Here is a 21,387-nt window from a genome sequence, read left to right as displayed (position 1 = left end):
GATTTCTGGTTGACAATATTTATTTATGAAAGTTCTCTCAAGATTGGGATTTCCTTTTAGCAAAAGAGCCGGATATTCCGATAAATCCTTGTCAACCTTCACCCTGTGGACCTAACGCGCAATGTCAGGTGATCAACAATGCACCCTCGTGTTCCTGTCTCCCCGAGTTCCTAGGAATTCCACCGAATTGCAAACCTGAATGCGTGAGCAACTCAGAGTGCCCAACGCAGCAGGCTTGCATCAATCAAAAATGCAAAGATCCCTGTCCTGGCTCCTGTGGAAGAAACACCGAGTGCAGAACCATTAGTCATACGCCCATGTGTACTTGCACCAGTGGTTTCACCGGAAACCCGTTCGTGCAATGCACACCTCAACCAAGTAAGACCTCTCTCCTTCTTTGACCGTTCATTACTGGATTCGTATTTAAACAAAATCGATTTCACCTTTTGCACTCGTAGTTGAAGATGTTCCACAAAAGGCCAACCCCTGTCAGCCATCACCTTGCGGTCCGAATGCCATTTGTCGTATGTCCCATGGCTCGGCTCAATGCACTTGTATGCCCGACTTCTACGGAAACCCGTACGAAAATTGCAGGCCAGAATGTATTATCAATACCGACTGTCCATCAAACCGAGCCTGCATAAGGAACAAGTGTCAAGATCCCTGTCCAGGAGCCTGTGGCTTTGATGCCGATTGCCAAATGATTAATCACATTCCTATTTGCAGTTGTAGACCTGGTTACACTGGTGATCCATTTAGATATTGCAGCGTATTCCAACAACCTCGTAAGCTTTCAGAAACTTCATATAGGATATACACACCTGTTATATATTGAATATGCTCTCATCACAACACACTTTAACAGCTGAACCAAGTCGCACCACTCCCTGCGAGCCATCGCCCTGCGGACCCAATAGTCAGTGTCGCAATGTGAACGGTCAGGCCAGTTGCTCCTGCCTGCCCAGTTTCAAGGGTACACCCCCAAGTTGTAGGCCAGAATGTATAGTCAGTACAGAATGTGCCAGCAATAGAGCTTGCGTGAATCAGAAATGCGTTGACCCCTGTCCCGGAGTTTGTGGAATAAGTGCAAGATGCGAGGTCTTCCATCACAGCCCTATCTGTAGCTGTAGAGCCAGTCAGACGGGAGATCCGTTTGTAAAATGTTTCGATGTAACCAGTAAGTGGATTTGTAGGAAGATGCTTGCTCTAGATTGCGTTTCTTGAACGAAGTCTCGAATGTATACACTCTATTTTAGCACCCGCTCCACCTGTGCCTGTAAACCCGTGTGTTCCATCGCCCTGTGGTCCATTCTCGCAATGCCAAGATATTGGAGGCATCCCGTCCTGTTCTTGCTTGCCCAGCTACGTTGGTTCAGCCCCCAACTGTCGGCCAGAGTGTTCCATTAACCCTGACTGTACTACTGACAAGGCTTGTGTCAGGGAGAAATGTAGGGACCCGTGTCCAGGATCCTGTGGAACGAACGCGTTCTGCAGTGTCATTAATCATACACCTGTTTGTACTTGTCCTAAAGATTATACAGGAGATCCCTTCACCAGCTGCCGCCTCATGCCCACACGTAAGAATATTTACGATTTCATCAAAGGAATTGGATGTTTGACATTTTTTGATATTAGTTAATCGATTCACTTTGGTACAAAATACAGCTGTCCTCCCAGTTCCATCAGACCCATGTAACCCATCACCATGCGGTCCAAATGCTCTCTGTCGAAATGGCCAGTGCAGTTGCATAAACGAATACCGTGGCGACCCGTACCAAGGGTGCCGGCCAGAATGCGTGCAGAATTCGGACTGCACCTACAACAGAGCTTGTTCCAACAACAAATGCGTGGATCCCTGTACCGGAATTTGTGGTCAAAATGCCGAATGCGTCGTGGTGAATCACATTCCCACGTGCAGCTGCGTCGAAAGTTACGAGGGAGATCCGTTCACCCTTTGCAAACCCATTCGAAGTGAGTCCATCAACCTCGGTTAATTCTGAAAAGAAATTAAAATTCTATTAGTCCTTTATTATTAAATGTCACGTGTGTCACGTTACCGTAGAACGCGTGAAACCCTGCGATCCATCGCCATGTGGACCCAATAGCGTCTGTCGCGAGTTTGGCGAGCAAGCCTCCTGTTCCTGCCTCCCTGGATATTTCGGAACTCCACCGAGCTGTAGACCCGAATGCCTAGTAAACTCTGATTGCGAGCAGAGTAAAGCTTGCATGAACGAGCGATGCCAGAACCCGTGTGAGAACGCTTGTGGTCAAGCAGCGTTGTGTACCGTGAGAAACCACAATCCTATTTGCAGTTGTCCCACCCAGTATTCCGGTGACCCGTTCGTGAGCTGTTTCCCTATGAGTAAGTACCCTATAAATATACATTTGGATCGGTGCTGTCTATAAAATCCCTTGTCACGATATTTTTCATCTTTCAATCTCCACGTATGCTATTTCTATTAACAATGCACCACTGAATTATGGTTCATAACTCATGAATCATTGACAATTATAACGATGGAAAAGCTGTTTGAACAGAACAATCCATTAAAGTACCCACAGTGAGAAATGATCGACAAAACTTTCCTTTGAAACTTTATTAAAGCTTCCCATCGTTATTAGCTCACAATCAGTTCTAGACTTCACTCCAGACAGCACTGATTCCTGTTTCCAAGCTTTCAGTCAAGCCTGTTGAAAACTTTTGTTAACTGATGAAAAACTTTTCTCAACGAACAGAACCGCAGTACGAAGAGCCTAGCCAGGACCCGTGCAAACCCTCATCATGTGGACCGAACTCCCAATGCACAGTATCGCCAGACAATAAAGCCTCCTGCGCCTGTTTGCCCGAGTTTATGGGCTCTCCTCCCAACTGTAGACCTGAATGCCTCGTGAACAGCGAATGTCCCGGAAATAGGGCTTGCGTTAAACAGAAGTGTACAGATCCCTGTTCCGGACTCTGCGGCTCTAACGCTCTCTGCCAAGTTACCCTGCATTACATCCGTTGCGTGTGTCCTGATGGATACACCGGGGACCCGTACACTGTTTGTTCCGTGGCCAAGAGTAAGGACTAATCCCGTGCGAATTATCGAGAAACATAATCGGACGACCAAGAATGAGAGATGAAGCCTCGCGAATTTTTCCATTTGAGATGTTTCACGTTTCTTTCACGCAGGATACTCGCTCGAATATTTTTCATTGTTCTGTATATACTGTACATAGAGACTGTATCATAATAGAAAACATTGCATGTCGATTATTATAGGTAATTCCGTCACCGTATCGATATCTCGAAGCAGCCTTGTCCATACACGTTCTTCATTCTCTCTTATTCTTTTCACGATCCTTCGTCAAATCATGCGCATCTCTATTCGCGTTCTCTGTACAGATCTAGAAGTGTTTCATTTTTGTAAATTAACTCTCTCCACGATCATGCAATTACTTCTTCGTAAGTCGCTAACTAACTTAATGTCTTTATACGAAATATTAATCTATTCTTGTTTAAACTTTATTCTAGTACCTTCAGAACCGCAGACACCGGTGAGACCATGCAGACCTTCGCCGTGCGGAATTAATGCTTACTGTCGAGAGAGATACAACACCGCTTATTGCGAGTGTCTGCCAGATTTCCGAGGAAACCCATACGAAGGCTGTCAACCGGAGTGTTTGGTCAACACCGATTGCCCGAAATCGCAGTCTTGCATCAGGACCAAGTGTCAGGATCCATGTCCAGGCACTTGTGGCGTTGGAGCGATCTGTACCGTGTCTAATCACGTACCTATTTGCTCTTGTCCTCTGCCTACTGTCGGAGATGCGTTCACTATTTGCCAAGCTATTCCCGAAGGTATCCTATCTTTATAAAAATACTATGCCTCATTTCTGTGAGTAGAAATTACTTTTATCGCGATAAGCTTAAGTGAATTTTCGTTCTCCTTTAACATAAATTAAAAATATTTGAAACAGTACCGAAAGAAAGGGATCCCTGTTCTCCATCCCCATGTGGCCCCAATACCATCTGCGAGAAGGTCGGTAACACAGCAGTCTGCAAGTGTCTACCTGCCCTGCAAGGAATCCCTTCGAGTGTCACAGGCTGTCATCCAGAATGCGTGATCAGTTCGGACTGTCCAGGTGATAAAGCCTGCATCGGTAACAAATGCGTGAATCCTTGCACGCAGAACGTATGCGGCATCAAGGCCATTTGCAAAGCTATCAACCATAGTCCTCTGTGTAGCTGTCCATCATCGTTGATCGGCAATCCATTCGAAGAATGCTACACGAAAATTGGTAATCACGAAATGTTCCAACAGCTTCTTCTTCTTACAGTTTGCGTCACCTAACTCATTGTTACTTCGATTCGTTTCAGAAATTGATCCCTGCAATCCATCTCCGTGCAGTTACAATGGCGAATGTAGAGTCAGGAATGGCATCGCTGTGTGTATTTATCCGGAATGCGTTATCAATTCGGACTGCCCGCGTGATAAAGCCTGCTTCGCACAGAAATGTAGAGATCCCTGCATCGGTGCCTGTGGAATCAATTCGTTGTGTCAGACAGTGAACCACAAGCCAGTTTGCTCTTGTCCATCAGGTTTCACTGGGAATGCTCGCATTCAATGCACCATTCCAACTGTAGAAGGTGATTTGTAAGATCGAAATACTGACACATTGACAGCCAGTAAGATAAAATTATATCGAAGACTTTGAGATGAGTTTACTTGTAGGTTCAATCTAAAATGAGATTCCTGATAAGACTTAAAGAAATTAAACCTCTGTCTATTACTGTAGATGCTATGTTCGATATGGCAATTTGAAGACAAAAGATAGCAAAATGTGATACATTTTTCGTCTTCCTCTTCACAGAACCAGTACCAGAATGCACTCAGAACTCCGAGTGCCCCAACGACAAGACTTGCTACAGTCAGAAATGTGTCGATCCCTGCACTCTCGATTCTTGTGGCTTCAACAGCCGCTGTCACGTTCAGTTGCACCGAGCTGTTTGCGTCTGCAATGAAGGCTTCACAGGCAATCCTCAGCAGCACTGTCGCGAGAGTATGTTTTGCAAACATCGCTGAGACACCATCTACTATTCGCACATTTTATATATTATTTTATAAATTATTTTCTTCCTCAGTTGGTTGCCGAGGTGACAGTGATTGTCCATTGACTCAGTCTTGCATTAACAACGAATGCGTGGATGCCTGTTCCGTGACGCAGTGCGGTATCAACGCATTCTGCAGGTCTGATGCATACCACAGACCAAGATGCTACTGTCCTGATGGATATATAGGAAATCCGTATCAATCCTGCGAGAGACCAGCGTGTATTAACGATAATGACTGCTCATCCCAGTTAGTGTGTCGGGATTCCAAGTGCGTAAGTCCCTGCGATTGTCCACCCTTGGCACAGTGCTTCGTGGTTAATCATAGAGCCACTTGTCGATGCCCTCCGGGCTACGTGGGTGATCCATATTCCTCGTGTCTAATGGGTAATTATACTTCCATCCTTCGCATTTTGCTCGGAAGGAGCCACGATCTATGCAAAATTGCTCGTCCGTTTCAGAACCGATCGAACAACAGCCACAGTGTCAAGTAGATGGAGACTGTCCCAGTAAACTGGGCTGCTTCAACGGCGTTTGCAAAGATCCATGCGCCGAAACCAAACCTTGCATCGCTGGGGCGAAGTGTTCCGTTGTAGACACTTTGCCTATGAGAACCATGATTTGCGAATGCTTGCCGAACTTCGCTGGAGACGCGACTGTCGCTTGCATCCCTGGTAACGATCCACTACATTTTGTTAGATACTTTGTACTTGCAGTTCAATGTGTCATTCATACGAATCTTTCATTTTTGTCTAGTGGACAAACAAATTGAAGCTATTTGCAAGACTGACTCGCAATGCTCTTCGAACATGGCCTGCCTGAGCGAACGATGCATCAATCCTTGCATCATTAGTCCATGTGCGTCAAATGCGGAATGCTCTGTTCAAAATCACTATCGTCAGTGTCACTGCTCTCGTGGTACCGCTGGTGATCCATTCGTGAATTGTTACAGAGGTAATCATAGAAGTTCTTAAGAGATAAGTAATGGGAGGAAGGAAAAATTGAACAATGTATAAATAAAAATGTCCTATTTGTGTTATAGACACTGACTCATTCACGGACTGTACGTCGAACGCAGACTGTGCAACTAACGAGGCTTGTATTCATCAGCTATGTCAAAATCCGTGTATCAGCACACAATGTGGTCTGAACGCGGAATGTATCACTGTCAATCATCATCCGACCTGTCACTGCCAACAGAACTTCGCAGGAGATCCTCAGATACAATGTTTCAGACGTAAGTTTGCGATAATAAATCACTCTATACATATTAGGATTCCTCGGTACCTCAAAATATTTGATTTTATTATATTGATTGTTAAACTACAAAAATTTCGTTTCTTTTCAGCCGAGTGCAAGTCTGATAGCGATTGTCCCTACGACAAGACCTGTCAGAACAACAACTGCGTTACTCCTTGCTTGGTTGGAGACATCGCGTGTGGTCGTGGAGCAGAATGCATTGCAGTTTCGCACAGGGCACAATGCGTCTGTCCACGAGGCACCCAAGGTGATCCGCGAATCGCATGCATCTCCACGGTGTGTCATTACAACGAGGACTGTGCAGATCACGAAGCCTGCGACAGACTGAACAGAGTCTGTAGACCCGTTTGCGAGGATGATACTTGCGCGGAAACTGCCAAGTGTATCGCGAGAGACCATCAACCTAAGTGCACATGCCCACAAGGAACTACTGGGAATCCATATATCGACTGCACTGGTAAGTACCTGAATCTTTCTTCTTTAATATAACGCTATCCAACGCGAATTTTAATCTATAATATCCATTAGGCAATCCTTTTGGATTTACTTTTCTGAAAACGAATCCGTAATCGAAATTGCTCTACCACAGTCAGTTTTTGAAAACTGTGAGTTTCATTGTTGTCTTACAAGTTAGGTAAAAGTATTCTAAGTTTTGCCATGTCCATAATTATAATTATTTCTGTTTCTGAATGATTATAATTGCTCATCGAATTTTAAAAATAATTCTAGAGGCTAGGCTGAACTATGGTTAGTGCGTAGCTCTTAGCTTGACATCGTATGTCAAAGATTAATTATTTTGGAATATCTGTAGATACTTTGATAGAATTCATGGAAACAAGTCTCGAAAAATTCATCTTTGACATACGATGCCAATTACCAGGTCTCACCACGTGGAGGTGGCAACGCAATCGAGACCCGTACCTAAACACATTATAAACATATAATATAAAATGTGACACGAAACACAGTACTAAAGATCATACAAAGTAAATCACAAAGTAAATTAATAACATAAATGCAATGCAGAGTATGATATAAAATATACTGTAAAATCAAATACAAAATAAATTAGAAAATAAATTACAAAGTAAATTTCAAAATGTAGGATGCCTAACACCTGCATCAGAGGAAGAGCAATTAATAACAACACGAAAATAAATATAGTGAGGGTGAATTGCTGTTAGTTGGTGATAATTGGTGATAGTTGCATAAGATTATTGTATAGTGAAATAAATAATGTTTTAAAAACGGGATACGCGCTGCCACTTATGGCACGTTAAAAGTCACAACGATAGTGGAAATGCACCCACATAGAGTACTCTATTTCTCGTGACTGGTTTTTTAAATTTTATATCAAAGGACGATAAAGTTTTAATTCCCGATCGCGATGTATCGAATTTCGAGGGATATGGACGACCCCTCAGACAATGTGCACAGTATGCAGAGTAATACTGCACAAATGTGCAAAAATATAAAATTCTTGCAATATACATGTATAATGAAATAATGTAGCGAGCATAGTGACAAAAATAATATTACAAATGATATAAAAAATACTTGTGCCTTTTGCTGAAAATCCTAACTATAAATTCGGGTAAATAAATTCGGGAAAATCCTAACTATAATATGAGTAATACCAAAATCAAAGCAACGCCTCTAATGATTTCAAAACAATCAAATTATTGCTTTGATTGTGGAAACTACTCCGAGGGGAATTTCTCTTTTTATTTGTATTCCGAAAAAATCCCATGAAATAGGTATGACAACGAACGAAATGAACAACTAAAAATTTCTAAATTTCTACTTAGAATAGAAATTAGAAATTTTGTAAATTGAGATTCTAATACGCGATGTAGAAGAAAGCCCTAGCCTGATCCAATAAATATATCACAGAAATATACATTGCACGAGTGCTATAGTACATTAGTGCATTAGCACTCGTGGTCACTATGCTCGCTACGAAAATAATAAAATACAACCAGTCACCCATGCCGTTTCGGACCATTCGTCCTACGACATGATGAGTAACCAGAGGAATCGTAAACATGCGGCTTACCGATCGTTGTCTTCTTCTGCATGCCAAAGCAGCTCTGGATTGGCTGTCGCCTTCGTTCTGGCATCAGCGTCATTGTATCCTTTCCTTGCCTTGTCGTCAGTATAGAAATGTCAACATTGGTCGTAATTCTTTCTTCTCTTCTTGGAGCACTTGCAAAACACACTCGCGATGTCGCGGACACGACCGAACTTACTTCGACCGGCATCGAGTAAAAACAGTCGCGTGTAAAATCGTCCGAACGTATACGATTTAGTAGTACGGCAATAATTTAATAGTTACAAAAATATTTAATGTCCACTAACACGAATGAAATTAAAGAAATAAAATGTAAAACATTCATTTAAGTTAGAAATAATCAGAACTAAAAATGGAACGAAGTATTTAAATGAATAATTAAAAATTAAAAATAAATTAAGTGTTAAACATAAATGAATTAATTAAATAAATTATTAAAGGTAAAAAATTAATTAATTAATTAAATAAATTATGAAAAATTAAGAATAAATAAATGAATTAAATAAATTATTAAAAGTAAGAAATAAATAAATGAATTTAATAAATTATTAAAAGTAAAAATAAATAAAAGAATTAAATAAATTATTAAAAGTAAAAAATAAATAAATGAATTAAATAAATGATTGAAAGTTAAAAATAAATAAATGAATTAAATAAATTATTAAAAGTAAAAAATTAATAAATGAATTAAATAAATTATTAAAAGTAAGAAATAAATAAATGAATTTAATAAATTATTAAAAGTAAAAATAAATAAAAGAATTAAATAAATTATTAAAAGTAAAAAATAAATAAATAAATAAAATAAATAATTGAAGGTTATAAATAAATTAATTAATTGAATAAATAATTGAAAGTTATAAATAAATTAATTAATTAAATAAATAATTAAAAGTGAATAATCAATAAGTAAATTAAATAAATTATTATAAGTGAAAAATAGTTAAATGCGTTAATTTAGGTGGTTCAAGTTTATATGTACGTGTTATGACGGCCGAGGAGCAACTGACGTGTCTTGTGACCGCCAAGTACCTATATAAACCGACGTTGTCCTTACCGAGGTCAAACGGAAATTTACAAGCTTAATCGATTTTTCAAATATTTCCAAATGTTTTATAATTGTTATTACATAGTTTATTGCAAATATATGCTTCGTATAATTTGTAATAACAATATGTACAGTAATTTACATATGTACAATCATTTTCTCATATAAAAAAGCCATTTACTACCTCGTAACAACATTTTTTAACATATATGTGTTTGAAACAACTTTCTAAAGTTAAAAAAAGCGAACAGTAGCTAAAATTATTATTAACCAAAGGGATCTATAACCTATACCCATAACACATCCTAAAATAAGCTAAAATTCGCGTTTTTAACACATTTTACAAATTTACATAACTTATATATACGTATTATACATCTAAGAATGCTTCCACACGTTTTTCATTGTGCATTTATAGAATTTTTTGAAAGTATATTCAATAAAAGTGATCATAATGCTCATGTATAAAATTTTGCAGCTAATATATAATATATATTACTATATATTATATTTCTATTATTAATTTTATTAATTTACAACGTTTTTGTAGTGCAAATTAAGCATTCTTTAACTTGTCATTTTCGTAACAGAAACATATTTGTATTTGCTTCATTAACATTAATAAACACAAGAGACATCGTTTGATATTCTACATCGATACTTTAGCATATGGCTATTTCAAAAATGAAGTATCTTCCCGCGTCAACAATGCATAGCTTGGACAACGCCGCCACCTTCTAGTCGATGTCGTAACGAATGTACCGGTAACACATGGCGGAATATTTTCGCGCGTAAAAGTGAAGCTTTTTATGTCTCGATGAAATGTTTCATGAAGTCGCGTTATCACTGATAGACGTTTTAATTATTGCAACCAGTGAAATACTTTTTAAAATGCAATAATGCTCAGTGTCAGTTGTTATTTCGGGACATTCGAATCGTAGGTTACGTTTGCAACATTGTCGGAATATTTACCAATCGACCACAGGACGAATTTAAGAAATTGTGACAAATTTATCAAGATCAGGATATCTAACTGTGAACGTGAGTGCCGTGGTAATATACCACATGTGAAAATAAGTGAAGTTGCATAGTGGAAAACGTAAAAGATATATGTGCGAAATAAAGTGGTGTGAGTGCAAAGCGTAAAACGATGCACGCGTGGAATAAAGTGGTGTGAGTGCGACGCGTATAATACGATAGCGTAGGCATGTATCATCGATTGTAGATTATAGGTTTAGATTATCTGTAAGGAAATTTGGTTAACATTATTCGAAGTAGGCAGTATTTAGGTGGTTTCTCAATTTTTATTGGCTTTCACGGTTCATTTGTGAAATACAAGTGGTCGTCAAAACGTGCTGCGAGGCTACACATTATAGTTTATATAATGAAACATTCGATCGTAGATTAGGACTCTTCGGTTTATTAGCTCCGAATAGACTATTTAATAAATCTATCAACGTTCTTTTCATTTCGATCATAATTGTTAGAAATATAATGTTGAAAATGCAAGTATATAGTCTTAATTTAAATATTCTGGTTTCGCTATCCCAGATTTCAAATGTGGCTTAGAAAATTTCAATTTATTCTGTTAGAGTAGAATGTTTTCTATCGAGTGGACTAATTTTTTTCCGATTTCGACGATTTTCTTCGCGAAATAGTGCCGAACGTGCGAGTGGGTGATAGGGTGTACTACATATTTAATTATTCGGGCTTCGCTATCCAAGATTATGAGTGTCGCCTTAAAAATTTCCATCTATCCTGTTAGGGGAGGATGTTCTTTATCGAATGGACTAACTTTTCTCCGATTTCGATGATTTTTTTTCGAAGTACAGTGCCGAAAGTGGGAGTATGTGACAGGTCGTGCTACGTCGTTATCTTTCGTGGCTTAGCTCTCCGAAATTTCGTTTTTGAGTTCGGATTTCTTTATATCACTCGGTAGATGCTTCCTTTCTCTAATAGAATCGGTGGTTTTTTTCCGATTTTCGCTGTTTTTTTTCGAACTACAGGCCCGAATGGGGGAGTGTGTGACAGGTCGTACTGCGTAGTTATCTCTCGTGGCTTATCTCTCTCATAATCTGGCTTTGGATTTGGATTTTCTTACATCACTCGATAGATCCTTCCCTCCTCTAATAGAATCAGTGGTTCTTCTTCGATTTTAGTGATTCTTTTTCGAACTACAGAGTCGAATGTGGGAGTGTGTTACAGGTCGTACTCCGTAGTTATCTCTCGTGGCTTATCTCTCTCATAATCCGGTTTTGGTTGCGGATTTTTTTATATCACTCCATAGATCCTTCTCTCCACTAATAGAATGGGTGGTTTTTTTCCGATTTTCCCTGTTTTTTCTCGCAGGACAGTGCCGAAAGTGGGAGCGTGTGACAGGTCGTACTGCGTAGTTATCTCTCGTGGCTTATCTCTCTCATAATCCGGTTTTGGTTGCGGATTTTTTTACATCACTCGATAGATCCTTCCCTCCTCTAATAGAATCAGTGGTTCTTCTTCGATTTTAGTTTTTTTTTTTTCGAGCTACAGGCCCGAATGTGGGAGTGTGTGACAGGTCGTACTCCGTAGTTATATCTCGTGGCTTATCTCTCTCATAATCCGGTTTTGGTTGCGGATTTTTTTACATCACTCGATAGATCCTTCCCTCCTCTAATAGAATCAGTGGTTCTTCTTCGATTTTAGTTTTTTTTTTTTCGAGCTACAGGCCCGAATGTGGGAGTGTGTGACAGGTCGTACTCCGTAGTTATATCTCGTGGCTTATCTCTCTCATAATCCGGTTTTGGTTGCGGATTTTTTTACATCACTCGATAGATCCTTCCCTCCTCTAATAGAATCAGTGTTTCCTCTTCGATTTTAGTGATGTTTTTTCGAACTACAGGGTCGAATGTGGGAGTGTGTTACAGGTCGTACTGCGTAGTTATCTCTCGTGGCTTATCTCTCTCATAATCCGGTTTTGGTTGCGGATTTTTTTATATCACTCGATAGATCCTTCTCTCCTCTAATAGAATCGGTGTTTTTTTCCCGATTTTCGCTGCTTTTTTTCGCAGGACAGTGCCGAAAGTGGGAGCGTGTGACAGGTCGTACTGCGTAGTTATCTCCCGTGGCTTATCTCTCTCATAATCCTGCTTTGGATTTGGATTTTCTTATATCACTCGATAGATCCTACCCTCCTCTAATGGAATCAGTGGTTCTTTTTCGATTTTAGTGACGTTTTTTCGTACTACAGGGCCAAAAGTGAATGGGTGTGGCAAGTCGTACTGCGTAGTTATATCTCGTGGCTTATCTCTCTCATAATCCGGTTTTGGATTTGGATTTTCTTATATTACTCGATAGATCCTTCCTTCCTCTAATAGAATCAGTGGTTCTTCTTCGATTTTAGTGATTTTTTTTCGAACTACAGAGTCGAATGTGGGAGTGTGTGACAGGTCGTACTGCGTAGTTATCTCTCGTGGCTTATCTCTCTCATAATCCGGCTTTGGATTTGGATTTTTTTATATCACTCGATAGATCCTTCCTTCCTCTAATGGAATCAGTGGTCGTTTTTCGAGTTTAGTGATTTTTTTTCGAACTACAGTGCCGAATGTGGGAGTGTGTGACAGGTCGTACTGCGTAGTTATATCTCGTGGCTTATCTCTCTCATAATCCGGTTTTGGATTTGGATTTTCTTATATCACTCGATAGATCCTTCCCTCCTCTAATAGAATCAGTGGTTCTTCTTCGATTTTAGTGATTCTTTTTCGAACTACAGAGTCGAATGTGGGAGTGTGTGACAGGTCGTACTGCGTAATTATATCTCGTGGCTTATCTCTCTCATAATCCGGTTTTGGTTGCGGATTTTTTTACATCACTCGATAGATCCTTCCCTCCTCTAATAGAATCAGTGGTTCTTCTTCGATTTTAGTGATTTTTTCTCGAGCTACAGGCCCGAATGTGGGAGTGTGTGCCAGGTCGTACTGCGTAGTTATCTCTCGTGGCTTATCTCTCTCATAATCCGGTTTTGGATTTGGATTTTCTTATATCACTCGATAGATCCTTCCCTCCTCTAATAGAATCAGTGGTTCTTCTTCGATTTTAGTGATTTTTTCTCGAGCTACAGGCCCGAATGTGGGAGTGTGTGCCAGGTCGTACTGCGTAGTTATCTCTCGTGGCTTATCTCTCTCATAATCCGGTTTTGGATTTGGATTTTCTTATATCACTCGATAGATCCTTCCCTCCTCTAATAGAATCAGTGGTTCTTCTTCGATTTTAGTGATTTTTTCTCGAGCTACAGGCCCGAATGTGGGAGTGTGTGCCAGGTCGTACTGCGTAGTTATCTCTCGTGGCTTATCTCTCTCATAATCCGGTTTTGGATTTGGATTTTCTTATATCACTCGATAGATCCTTCCCTCCTCTAATAGAATCAGTGGTTCTTCTTCGATTTTAGTGATTTTTTCTCGAGCTACAGGCCCGAATGTGGGAGTGTGTGCCAGGTCGTACTGCGTAGTTATCTCTCGTGGCTTATCTCTCTCATAATCCGGTTTTGGATTTGGATTTTCTTATATCACTCGATAGATCCTTCCCTCCTCTAATAGAATCAGTGGTTCTTCTTCGATTTTAGTGATTTTTTCTCGAGCTACAGGCCCGAATGTGGGAGTGTGTGCCAGGTCGTACTGCGTAGTTATCTCTCGTGGCTTATCTCTCTCATAATCCGGTTTTGGATTTGGATTTTCTTATATCACTCGATAGATCCTTCCCTCCTCTAATAGAATCCGTGGTTCTTTTTCGATTTTAGTGACGTTTTTTCGAACTACAGGGCCGATAGTGAAAGGGTGTGGCAGGTCGTACTGCGTAGTTGTCTCTCGTGGCTTATCTCTCTCATAATCCGGTTTTGGATTTGGATTTTCTTATATCACTCGATAGATCCTTCCCTCCTCTAATAGAATCAGTCGTTCTTTTTCGATTTTAGTGACGTTTTTTCGAACTACTGGGCCGAAAGTGAAAGGGTGCGGCAGGTCGTACTGCGTAGTTATATCTCGTGGCTTATCTCTCTCATAATCCGGTTTTGGATTTGGATTTTCTTATATCATTCGATAGATCCTACCCTTCTCTAATAGAATCGGTGGTTTTTTTTTCGAATTTTATCTTTTTTTTCGCAGGACAGTGCATAAAGTGGGTGCGTGTGACAGGTCGTGCTACGTCCTTATCTTTCGTGGCTTAGCTCTCCGAAATTTCGTTTTTAGATTTCGATTTTTCTATATCACTCTGTAGATCCTTCCCTCCTCTAATAGAATCGTGTGTTTTTTTTTTCGATTTTCGTCGTTTTTTTCGAAATACAGTGCCGAAAGTGGAATGGGGTGACTGGTCGTTTTTCTTCGTTACCTTTCGTGGCATAGCTGTTCGAAATTTGTACTTTTGATCAGGTGTTTTTATTATCACTGGATAGAATACAGTGTTCGTTAATTAGTTTAGCGATTTTTTCGCGGTTTTCTTGGTTTTTTTCGGAAATACATTGCTGAAAGTGGAGCGGCGTGGCAGGTCGTGCTGCGTAGTTATCTCTTTGTGGTTAGATTCTTGAAATTTCGTTTTGTGATTAGTGTTTTTCGTTATCAATCGTCAAAATATTCTAATCTGTAATTAGTTGGCCGATTTCATGGATATTATTAATTATAGGAGTTGAAATTTGTTGGATAGTGTTATCGTTGATTCTGTTTGGAATGGACTGGAACTTTAGATTAATCTAATTTTTTTTTTATTTTTACTTAATATTATTTAAGTTAACCGGAGTGTCAGACATTAAAAATCTGATTATTTTGCGCTTTTCAAGGTGTGTTTACCGAACCGGAATGCAAAGAGGACAACGAATGCCCATCATACTTTGCGTGCATCAACACGAAATGTCAAGATCCTTGTCTATCCTCGAACATGTGCTCTGGTGATCAAGAATGCAAGGTACTGAATACGGTGCCCCTTCGTACGATGATTTGCAGCTGCCCACCGAACACCATTACAGATGTAAACGGACTCTGCAAAAAGATTGGTAAATATCGTTAAGGATAATCTTTGAAAATCACTTTTGTAAAGTAATGTAACATTTACTATATATTGCAATATTTATTACAGTACTCGAAGATGTGCAGTGTCACCAAGATCAAGACTGTAACGATTCCGATAAGTGCGTGGATGGAACCTGTATCGAAGCCTGTCTAACCACTCACTGTGGTCTAAATGCTCAATGCAAGGCAACATCTCATACTGGAGTCTGCCATTGCGCAACCGAATTTACCGGCAACGCTTACATCGAGTGCATTAGGGGTATATTTCTGGAAATATTTTATGTTAATATAATTCCTGTAATCGTAAAAGCCTTGTCTACTACAATAAGAAATCTTTACGTTTCAGTTCCAATCATATCGCAGACACCGGTTCGACCAGAATGCTACACTAACAGCGAGTGTTCCAGTGACAAACAGTGTATAAATTCTCTCTGCATTAATCCTTGCGTCATTAGGGACACATGCGGTAGAAATGCACTGTGTTACGTAAATAACAATAATCCGATCTGCAAATGTCCTGTCAACTACGCGGGTGATCCAAGAATCAATTGCATACCACGTACGTTTTCAATCACAAAATTAATATTTTCGAATGACTATATATTGTTATTAGTAATACTAGTATTGTATATCACCCTGTGTATTATTTATTAATTTTTTTTATGTAATTCTTTTACAGCGGAAATTGTAGCTGAGTGTACCTCGAATAGCGATTGCGCGGGTAACGCGGCTTGTGTGAACAGTTTGTGTATTAATCCGTGCAACTGCGGTCCAAATGCCAAGTGCAATGTCATAGATCACTATCCATCTTGCGTCTGCCCGCCTGGCTATTCTGGAAATCCTCAACTCGGTTGCTTCAAACGTAAGTTCAATTTCTCTTCCAACAATTCGATTAACGTGTTCTTACCAAACTCTGTTCAATTTGATCTCACGATAACTTTCTATTTCAGTGGACTGCGAATCAGACAGCGAGTGCAACAACGCTGCCACTTGTTACAACGGACAATGCGTGAATCCTTGCATCTTAGAGAACAAGTGTGCGATAAATGCAGAATGCTATGGTCAAAATCATCGCGCCATTTGTCGTTGCGGTGCAGGATACTTAGGCAATCCACAAGTTCATTGCGAGAGAGTAGAGTGCAGCACTGATCACGATTGTCCTCGAAACCTTGCTTGTGATAGCGGACATTGCGTTAGTCCTTGCATAGAAGATTCACCGTGTGCCCAAAATGCTATTTGCTACGTCCAAGATCACGTGGCCACTTGTCGCTGTCCAGAGAATATTCCCGCTGGAAACCCGTATTCCTATTGTACTCACCATCCCACGACGGAGTTGGACGAACCAGAGTGTAGAATCGACATTGATTGCGCTGACAAACTAGTATGCATCAGGAATAAGTGTATCGATCCTTGCCCGGTAATCAAACCTTGTTTACAAAATGCACGTTGCAACGTGTTGGATACTGTTCCTGTAAGAACCATGACATGTACTTGCCCAGAGGGCTGGACCACTGACATCGACGAAGTTTGTAGACCGAGTAAGTGATCTAAATGATGTATATAAGTAAGTGTATGATGTGTTGTTCTGAATTGGTACAGATGTATTGAGCAAATCGATAAAATTAATCACTTGATCTTGATCTTGAATTTTTTTTGAATATTTTTATATATATATTTATAGCGCATATGATAATAGTAAGTCTAAATAGGTAATTTAACAAATAATGACAAATATTTTTATTTCCAGTTCAAATAGCTGTAATAGGCACCTGTACAACAAACGACGAGTGCAGTGACGCAGAGGCCTGCATCAACAGACAATGCAGAAATCCCTGCAACTGCGGTACCAACGCTGCCTGCTATGTACGAAACCACAAACCAATCTGCTCCTGCGAGGAAGGCTACCAAGGCAACCCGGATCTTGCATGCTTTTCCGTAGAATGTACACGAGACAGCGAGTGTGCCCTGGACAAGAGTTGCGTGAACAATAATTGCGTCAATCCTTGTCTAGTTTCTGATAATTGTGGCGTGAACGCCGAATGCTTCCCTAACAACCACAAAGCAGACTGTCGTTGTCGCAAGGGTTATCACGGAAATGCTCTGGATCGTTGCAGAGTTATCGGTTGCTACAGTAACGGAGATTGTCCTGGAGATCATTCTTGCATCAATATGCAGTGCATCAACCCCTGCGTTCACAATAATCCTTGTTCCTCTCGAGCTGAGTGCAGAGTCTTCAACCATTTGCCTATCTGTCGTTGCCCAAGTCATCACACTGGCAATCCTTACGTTGCTTGCAAGCCAGAGGAACGACCAGAATGTAAAGAAGATACCGACTGTCCCAACTTGTTGGCCTGCTTCGATAATAAGTGTCAAAATCCATGCACTCTGGTACAACCCTGTAGCGAGCCATCAGAGTGCAGGGTACTCCCGACGTCTCCGGTTCGTACAATGGTGTGCGTATGCCCCAGCGGTTATGTAAGCAGTGGCAGCGGAACTTGTCGACCTACCAAACCAATTTTAGAAATCGAGTGTAAGAGAGATAGCGATTGTCCATCAGAAAAATCCTGTGTAAACGCAGTGTGCAAGAGTCCTTGCGCCTGCGGTCCTAACGCAGATTGCAGTGTCGTTAATCATAAACCGATATGCTCCTGTGTTCTGGGCTTCGACGGAAATCCTGACATGGCATGTACCAAAGGTAAGGATATCTTTTATACATGTATTTTAAATAGTAGTTGTCTTCATTACGAAGCAAAGAAAATAATTGGCCCGCTGTTATTAATATTTTATATCCAATTTCCAGTATCCGGATGCCGCACAGATGCTGACTGCAGTGGATCACACGCGTGTGTACAACACAACTGTATTCCGATTTGTTCACCGTCGCTGTCCATCTGTGGAAAGGGCGCTGAATGCTATGGTATCAACCACAAAGCTATTTGCGAATGTCCACCAGGATATGGAGGCAATCCAAGGGTCTCTTGCGTCCTTCTTGGTTGCAAGAGCAATTCTGATTGTCCCACGAACAAAGCTTGCATCAACAATCGTTGCGAGAATCCCTGCGCCGAAAATCCTTGCACTGGAAATATGGATTGCAACGTCTATAATCATGTAGTGGAATGTGCTTGTCCTCCTGGTTACATCTCGGATACTAAAACGGGTTGCACTAAACGTAGGAATTATTAATTAACATTAATATTGTCTGTATCTTTATTCGTTTCAATTGTTCATCATAATTTTCTTCCTTTTATATTTATTATTAGTGACAGAAAAATGCAAAGCAGACAATGAATGCCCATCTCAAACTGCTTGCTTTAACGGCGAATGCATCAATCCTTGTGTGAAGATTGAACCCTGTGGTGTGAATGCGGACTGTAAAGTACTCGACACATCTCCTGTGAGAACCATGATCTGCGAGTGCATCCCTGGATACAGAGGAAACGCAGTCGTCCGCTGTGACAAAAGTAATTTTCAGTTTTCGATTGAATAATTTACAGTGGACATTAATTCAGGATTATATATAGAATGGTTTCTGAACAAATTTGTTCTATTTTACAGCGAACGTATGTCCAGTAGAGAAGGGTCAAGTTCTCGACGAATACGGCAATTGTGTCTGTCCACCTGGATCAGCTAAGGATGAGACCGAAGTGTGTGTACCGTGTCGCAAACAGTCTGGAATGATCATCAACGATGAAGGATATTGTGTCTGTGCTCTGGAGAACGGTATGATCATTGATGAGTATGGTCGCTGTGTGTGTCCAACCCATCATGGGTATAGATTAGACGCGAATGGATATTGTAAATTAGGTAAGAATTTTAACGAATTTTATTCTATAATTCTATTCATTTTTCTACTAGTGTAAATATTTCGTTTGATTAATGACACGTGAATTATATAGTTGACATAATCGAGTGCAAACATGATGATGACTGCGCCGATAATAGATACTGTGATAAAACCAGCCAGACTTGTGAAGATCCTTGTTTAACTCAATTGTGTGGCCTCTACGCACTTTGCAATGCTACTCGTCATCAAGCTATTTGCATATGCATCAATGGCTACATTGGAAATGCTTATACTCAGTGCTGTAAGCAATTGTTTATGTTCTAAATTTTTTTTATTTATGTTTTACTTTTTTTTCGTATTAGTATGATTAATAAGATTTTGTTTTGATAGATGACAAGAATCGTTGGCGTACAGACTTCCCCAGGCCAGAGATGGTGGTCAGTTGTTTGTCGGATGGAGTACAGGTCGAAATACATCTTCACGATCAGGAATTCGATGGTGTTCTGTATGTTAAAGGTCATAGCAAAGATGAACAATGCAGAAGAGTTGTCTCGATACCAGCAGAAACCATGCACAAAACCGAAATATTCAAGGTGGCATTTGGAAATTGTGGACTAATACACGTAAATGTAAGTTGCCTTTTATTATAAAATATTTATTATACAATATTTATTATACATTTATTATACAATAAAATATGTATCATTTTTAGGGACAAGCTAGTTTCGTATTAGTTATACAAAAACATCCGAAATTAATGACATACAAGACTCAAGCTTATCACATCAAGTGTATATATCAAACTGGAGAGCAAAATGTCACACTTGGTTTCAATGTCTCTATGTTAACTACAGCTGGCACCATTGCTAACACTGGTCCTCCACCAGTCTGTCTCATGAAGATCGTTACCCAGAATGGAAATGAAATAAATTCTGCTGAAATTGGAGATAATTTGATGTTACAAGTAGAAGTTCAGCCTTCCAGTAAGTGTACTTCAGTCTTATAAATCATTAGGTTTTTGTCGTAACTAAATGGTAATTTTAATATTTCAGCTATTTATGGTGGATTCGCACGAAATTGCGTGGCTAAAACGATGGAAGATAACTTGGAGAACGAGTATATTGTAACAGATGAGAACGGCTGTGCTACAGATCCGACGATATTCGGAGAGTGGGAACAGAACCCAGAAACGCAAACGTTGATGGCCAGCTTTAATGCTTTTAAGTTCCCAAGCAGTGATAATATTCGATTCCAATGTAATATCCGGGTGTGTTTTGGACGTTGTCAGCCTGTAAGTACTATTTTACTACTTTTGAGTTTATAGCGTATTAGAAGAAAGATATTAGAAGAAAATGTAATGCTGATTCTTCCTAGGTTAACTGCCGAGGATACAACGCATTCGGTCGTCGCCGTCGAGATGTGAGTTCCGAAGGTAATGAAACAGCTTTGACTATTACGGACAATTATGAAGGACAACTTCGAGAAGAAATAACAATTCAATCAAACTTAATATTTACTCTGGAGAGGAGAGAAGAGAGGTTCACAGCAGATCCAGCTGAAAGTAAGATTACATACTTCCTTTTTTATAGTAATAGTAAAAAGAAAAATCTCTGAAATACATTACTGTTGCAATACGAACCTTTCTCTGTTTCAGTCACTGCAGCTCAAAGAGTGGAAGACATTTGCGTTTCTATGGTCGGCTTTGTGATAGCATTAGTAATTACAGCACTCTTGGCACTAGTCGCTGTAGCTATTGCTGTTTCGTGCTGGTTAATGGCGTATCGTCGCCAGCCAAAGACTGCTGGACCACTGCCACACCCACCAGAGTTCCCAAATCCATTGTTCACTACCGAATCTGTAGCTGAACCATCTCCTGATTATCACCTGTCATAAATACTTTAGGATAATTATTATTTTATAACATAATTTTATAATTTTCAATGAAATGCAGTACAGACCACATTTTTCTTGCTGGTCGGTCTTGTATTTCTGTGAACGACTCCTCCAGTGACTAGATTTCCGTACTTTCCTCTCGAGGGTTCACACCGAACGTTATTGTACGTTCATTGTTATATATGAGTACCCTAAATCAAGATATAT

General features: G+C 40.0%; 1 protein-coding gene across 1 annotated transcript in view; it reads left to right on the top strand.

Moving 5' to 3' along the window:
- dpy (fibrillin-like protein dumpy) overlaps nt 1–21,180 on the top strand; it is a 46,498-nt gene extending 25,318 nt beyond the window's left edge. Inside the window, exons 61-91 of the mRNA XM_017911565.1 lie at nt 61–378; nt 459–785; nt 866–1,177; nt 1,257–1,577; nt 1,666–1,971; nt 2,063–2,362; nt 2,737–3,060; nt 3,515–3,841; nt 3,961–4,281; nt 4,361–4,630; nt 4,855–5,043; nt 5,126–5,479; nt 5,554–5,766; nt 5,849–6,046; nt 6,135–6,329; nt 6,441–6,809; nt 15,275–15,487; nt 15,571–15,762; nt 15,850–16,062; nt 16,183–16,365; nt 16,454–17,041; nt 17,251–18,198; nt 18,304–18,672; nt 18,764–18,964; nt 19,059–19,307; nt 19,400–19,588; nt 19,678–19,916; nt 20,000–20,270; nt 20,340–20,578; nt 20,662–20,848; nt 20,942–21,180. Coding sequence (XP_017767054.1) covers nt 61–378; nt 459–785; nt 866–1,177; nt 1,257–1,577; nt 1,666–1,971; nt 2,063–2,362; nt 2,737–3,060; nt 3,515–3,841; nt 3,961–4,281; nt 4,361–4,630; nt 4,855–5,043; nt 5,126–5,479; nt 5,554–5,766; nt 5,849–6,046; nt 6,135–6,329; nt 6,441–6,809; nt 15,275–15,487; nt 15,571–15,762; nt 15,850–16,062; nt 16,183–16,365; nt 16,454–17,041; nt 17,251–18,198; nt 18,304–18,672; nt 18,764–18,964; nt 19,059–19,307; nt 19,400–19,588; nt 19,678–19,916; nt 20,000–20,270; nt 20,340–20,578; nt 20,662–20,848; nt 20,942–21,180 — 9,164 coding nt within the window. The remainder of the gene's footprint in view (nt 1–60; nt 379–458; nt 786–865; nt 1,178–1,256; nt 1,578–1,665; nt 1,972–2,062; nt 2,363–2,736; nt 3,061–3,514; nt 3,842–3,960; nt 4,282–4,360; nt 4,631–4,854; nt 5,044–5,125; nt 5,480–5,553; nt 5,767–5,848; nt 6,047–6,134; nt 6,330–6,440; nt 6,810–15,274; nt 15,488–15,570; nt 15,763–15,849; nt 16,063–16,182; nt 16,366–16,453; nt 17,042–17,250; nt 18,199–18,303; nt 18,673–18,763; nt 18,965–19,058; nt 19,308–19,399; nt 19,589–19,677; nt 19,917–19,999; nt 20,271–20,339; nt 20,579–20,661; nt 20,849–20,941) is intronic.
- Nucleotides 21,181–21,387: the final 207 nt, after the last annotated feature.

Source organism: Eufriesea mexicana, unplaced genomic scaffold (genome assembly GCF_001483705.2).
Source record: "Eufriesea mexicana isolate 0111107269 unplaced genomic scaffold, ASM148370v2 scaffold265, whole genome shotgun sequence".
Taxonomy (NCBI): domain Eukaryota; kingdom Metazoa; phylum Arthropoda; class Insecta; order Hymenoptera; family Apidae; genus Eufriesea; species Eufriesea mexicana.
This window is presented reverse-complemented; position numbering and strand designations above follow the sequence as displayed.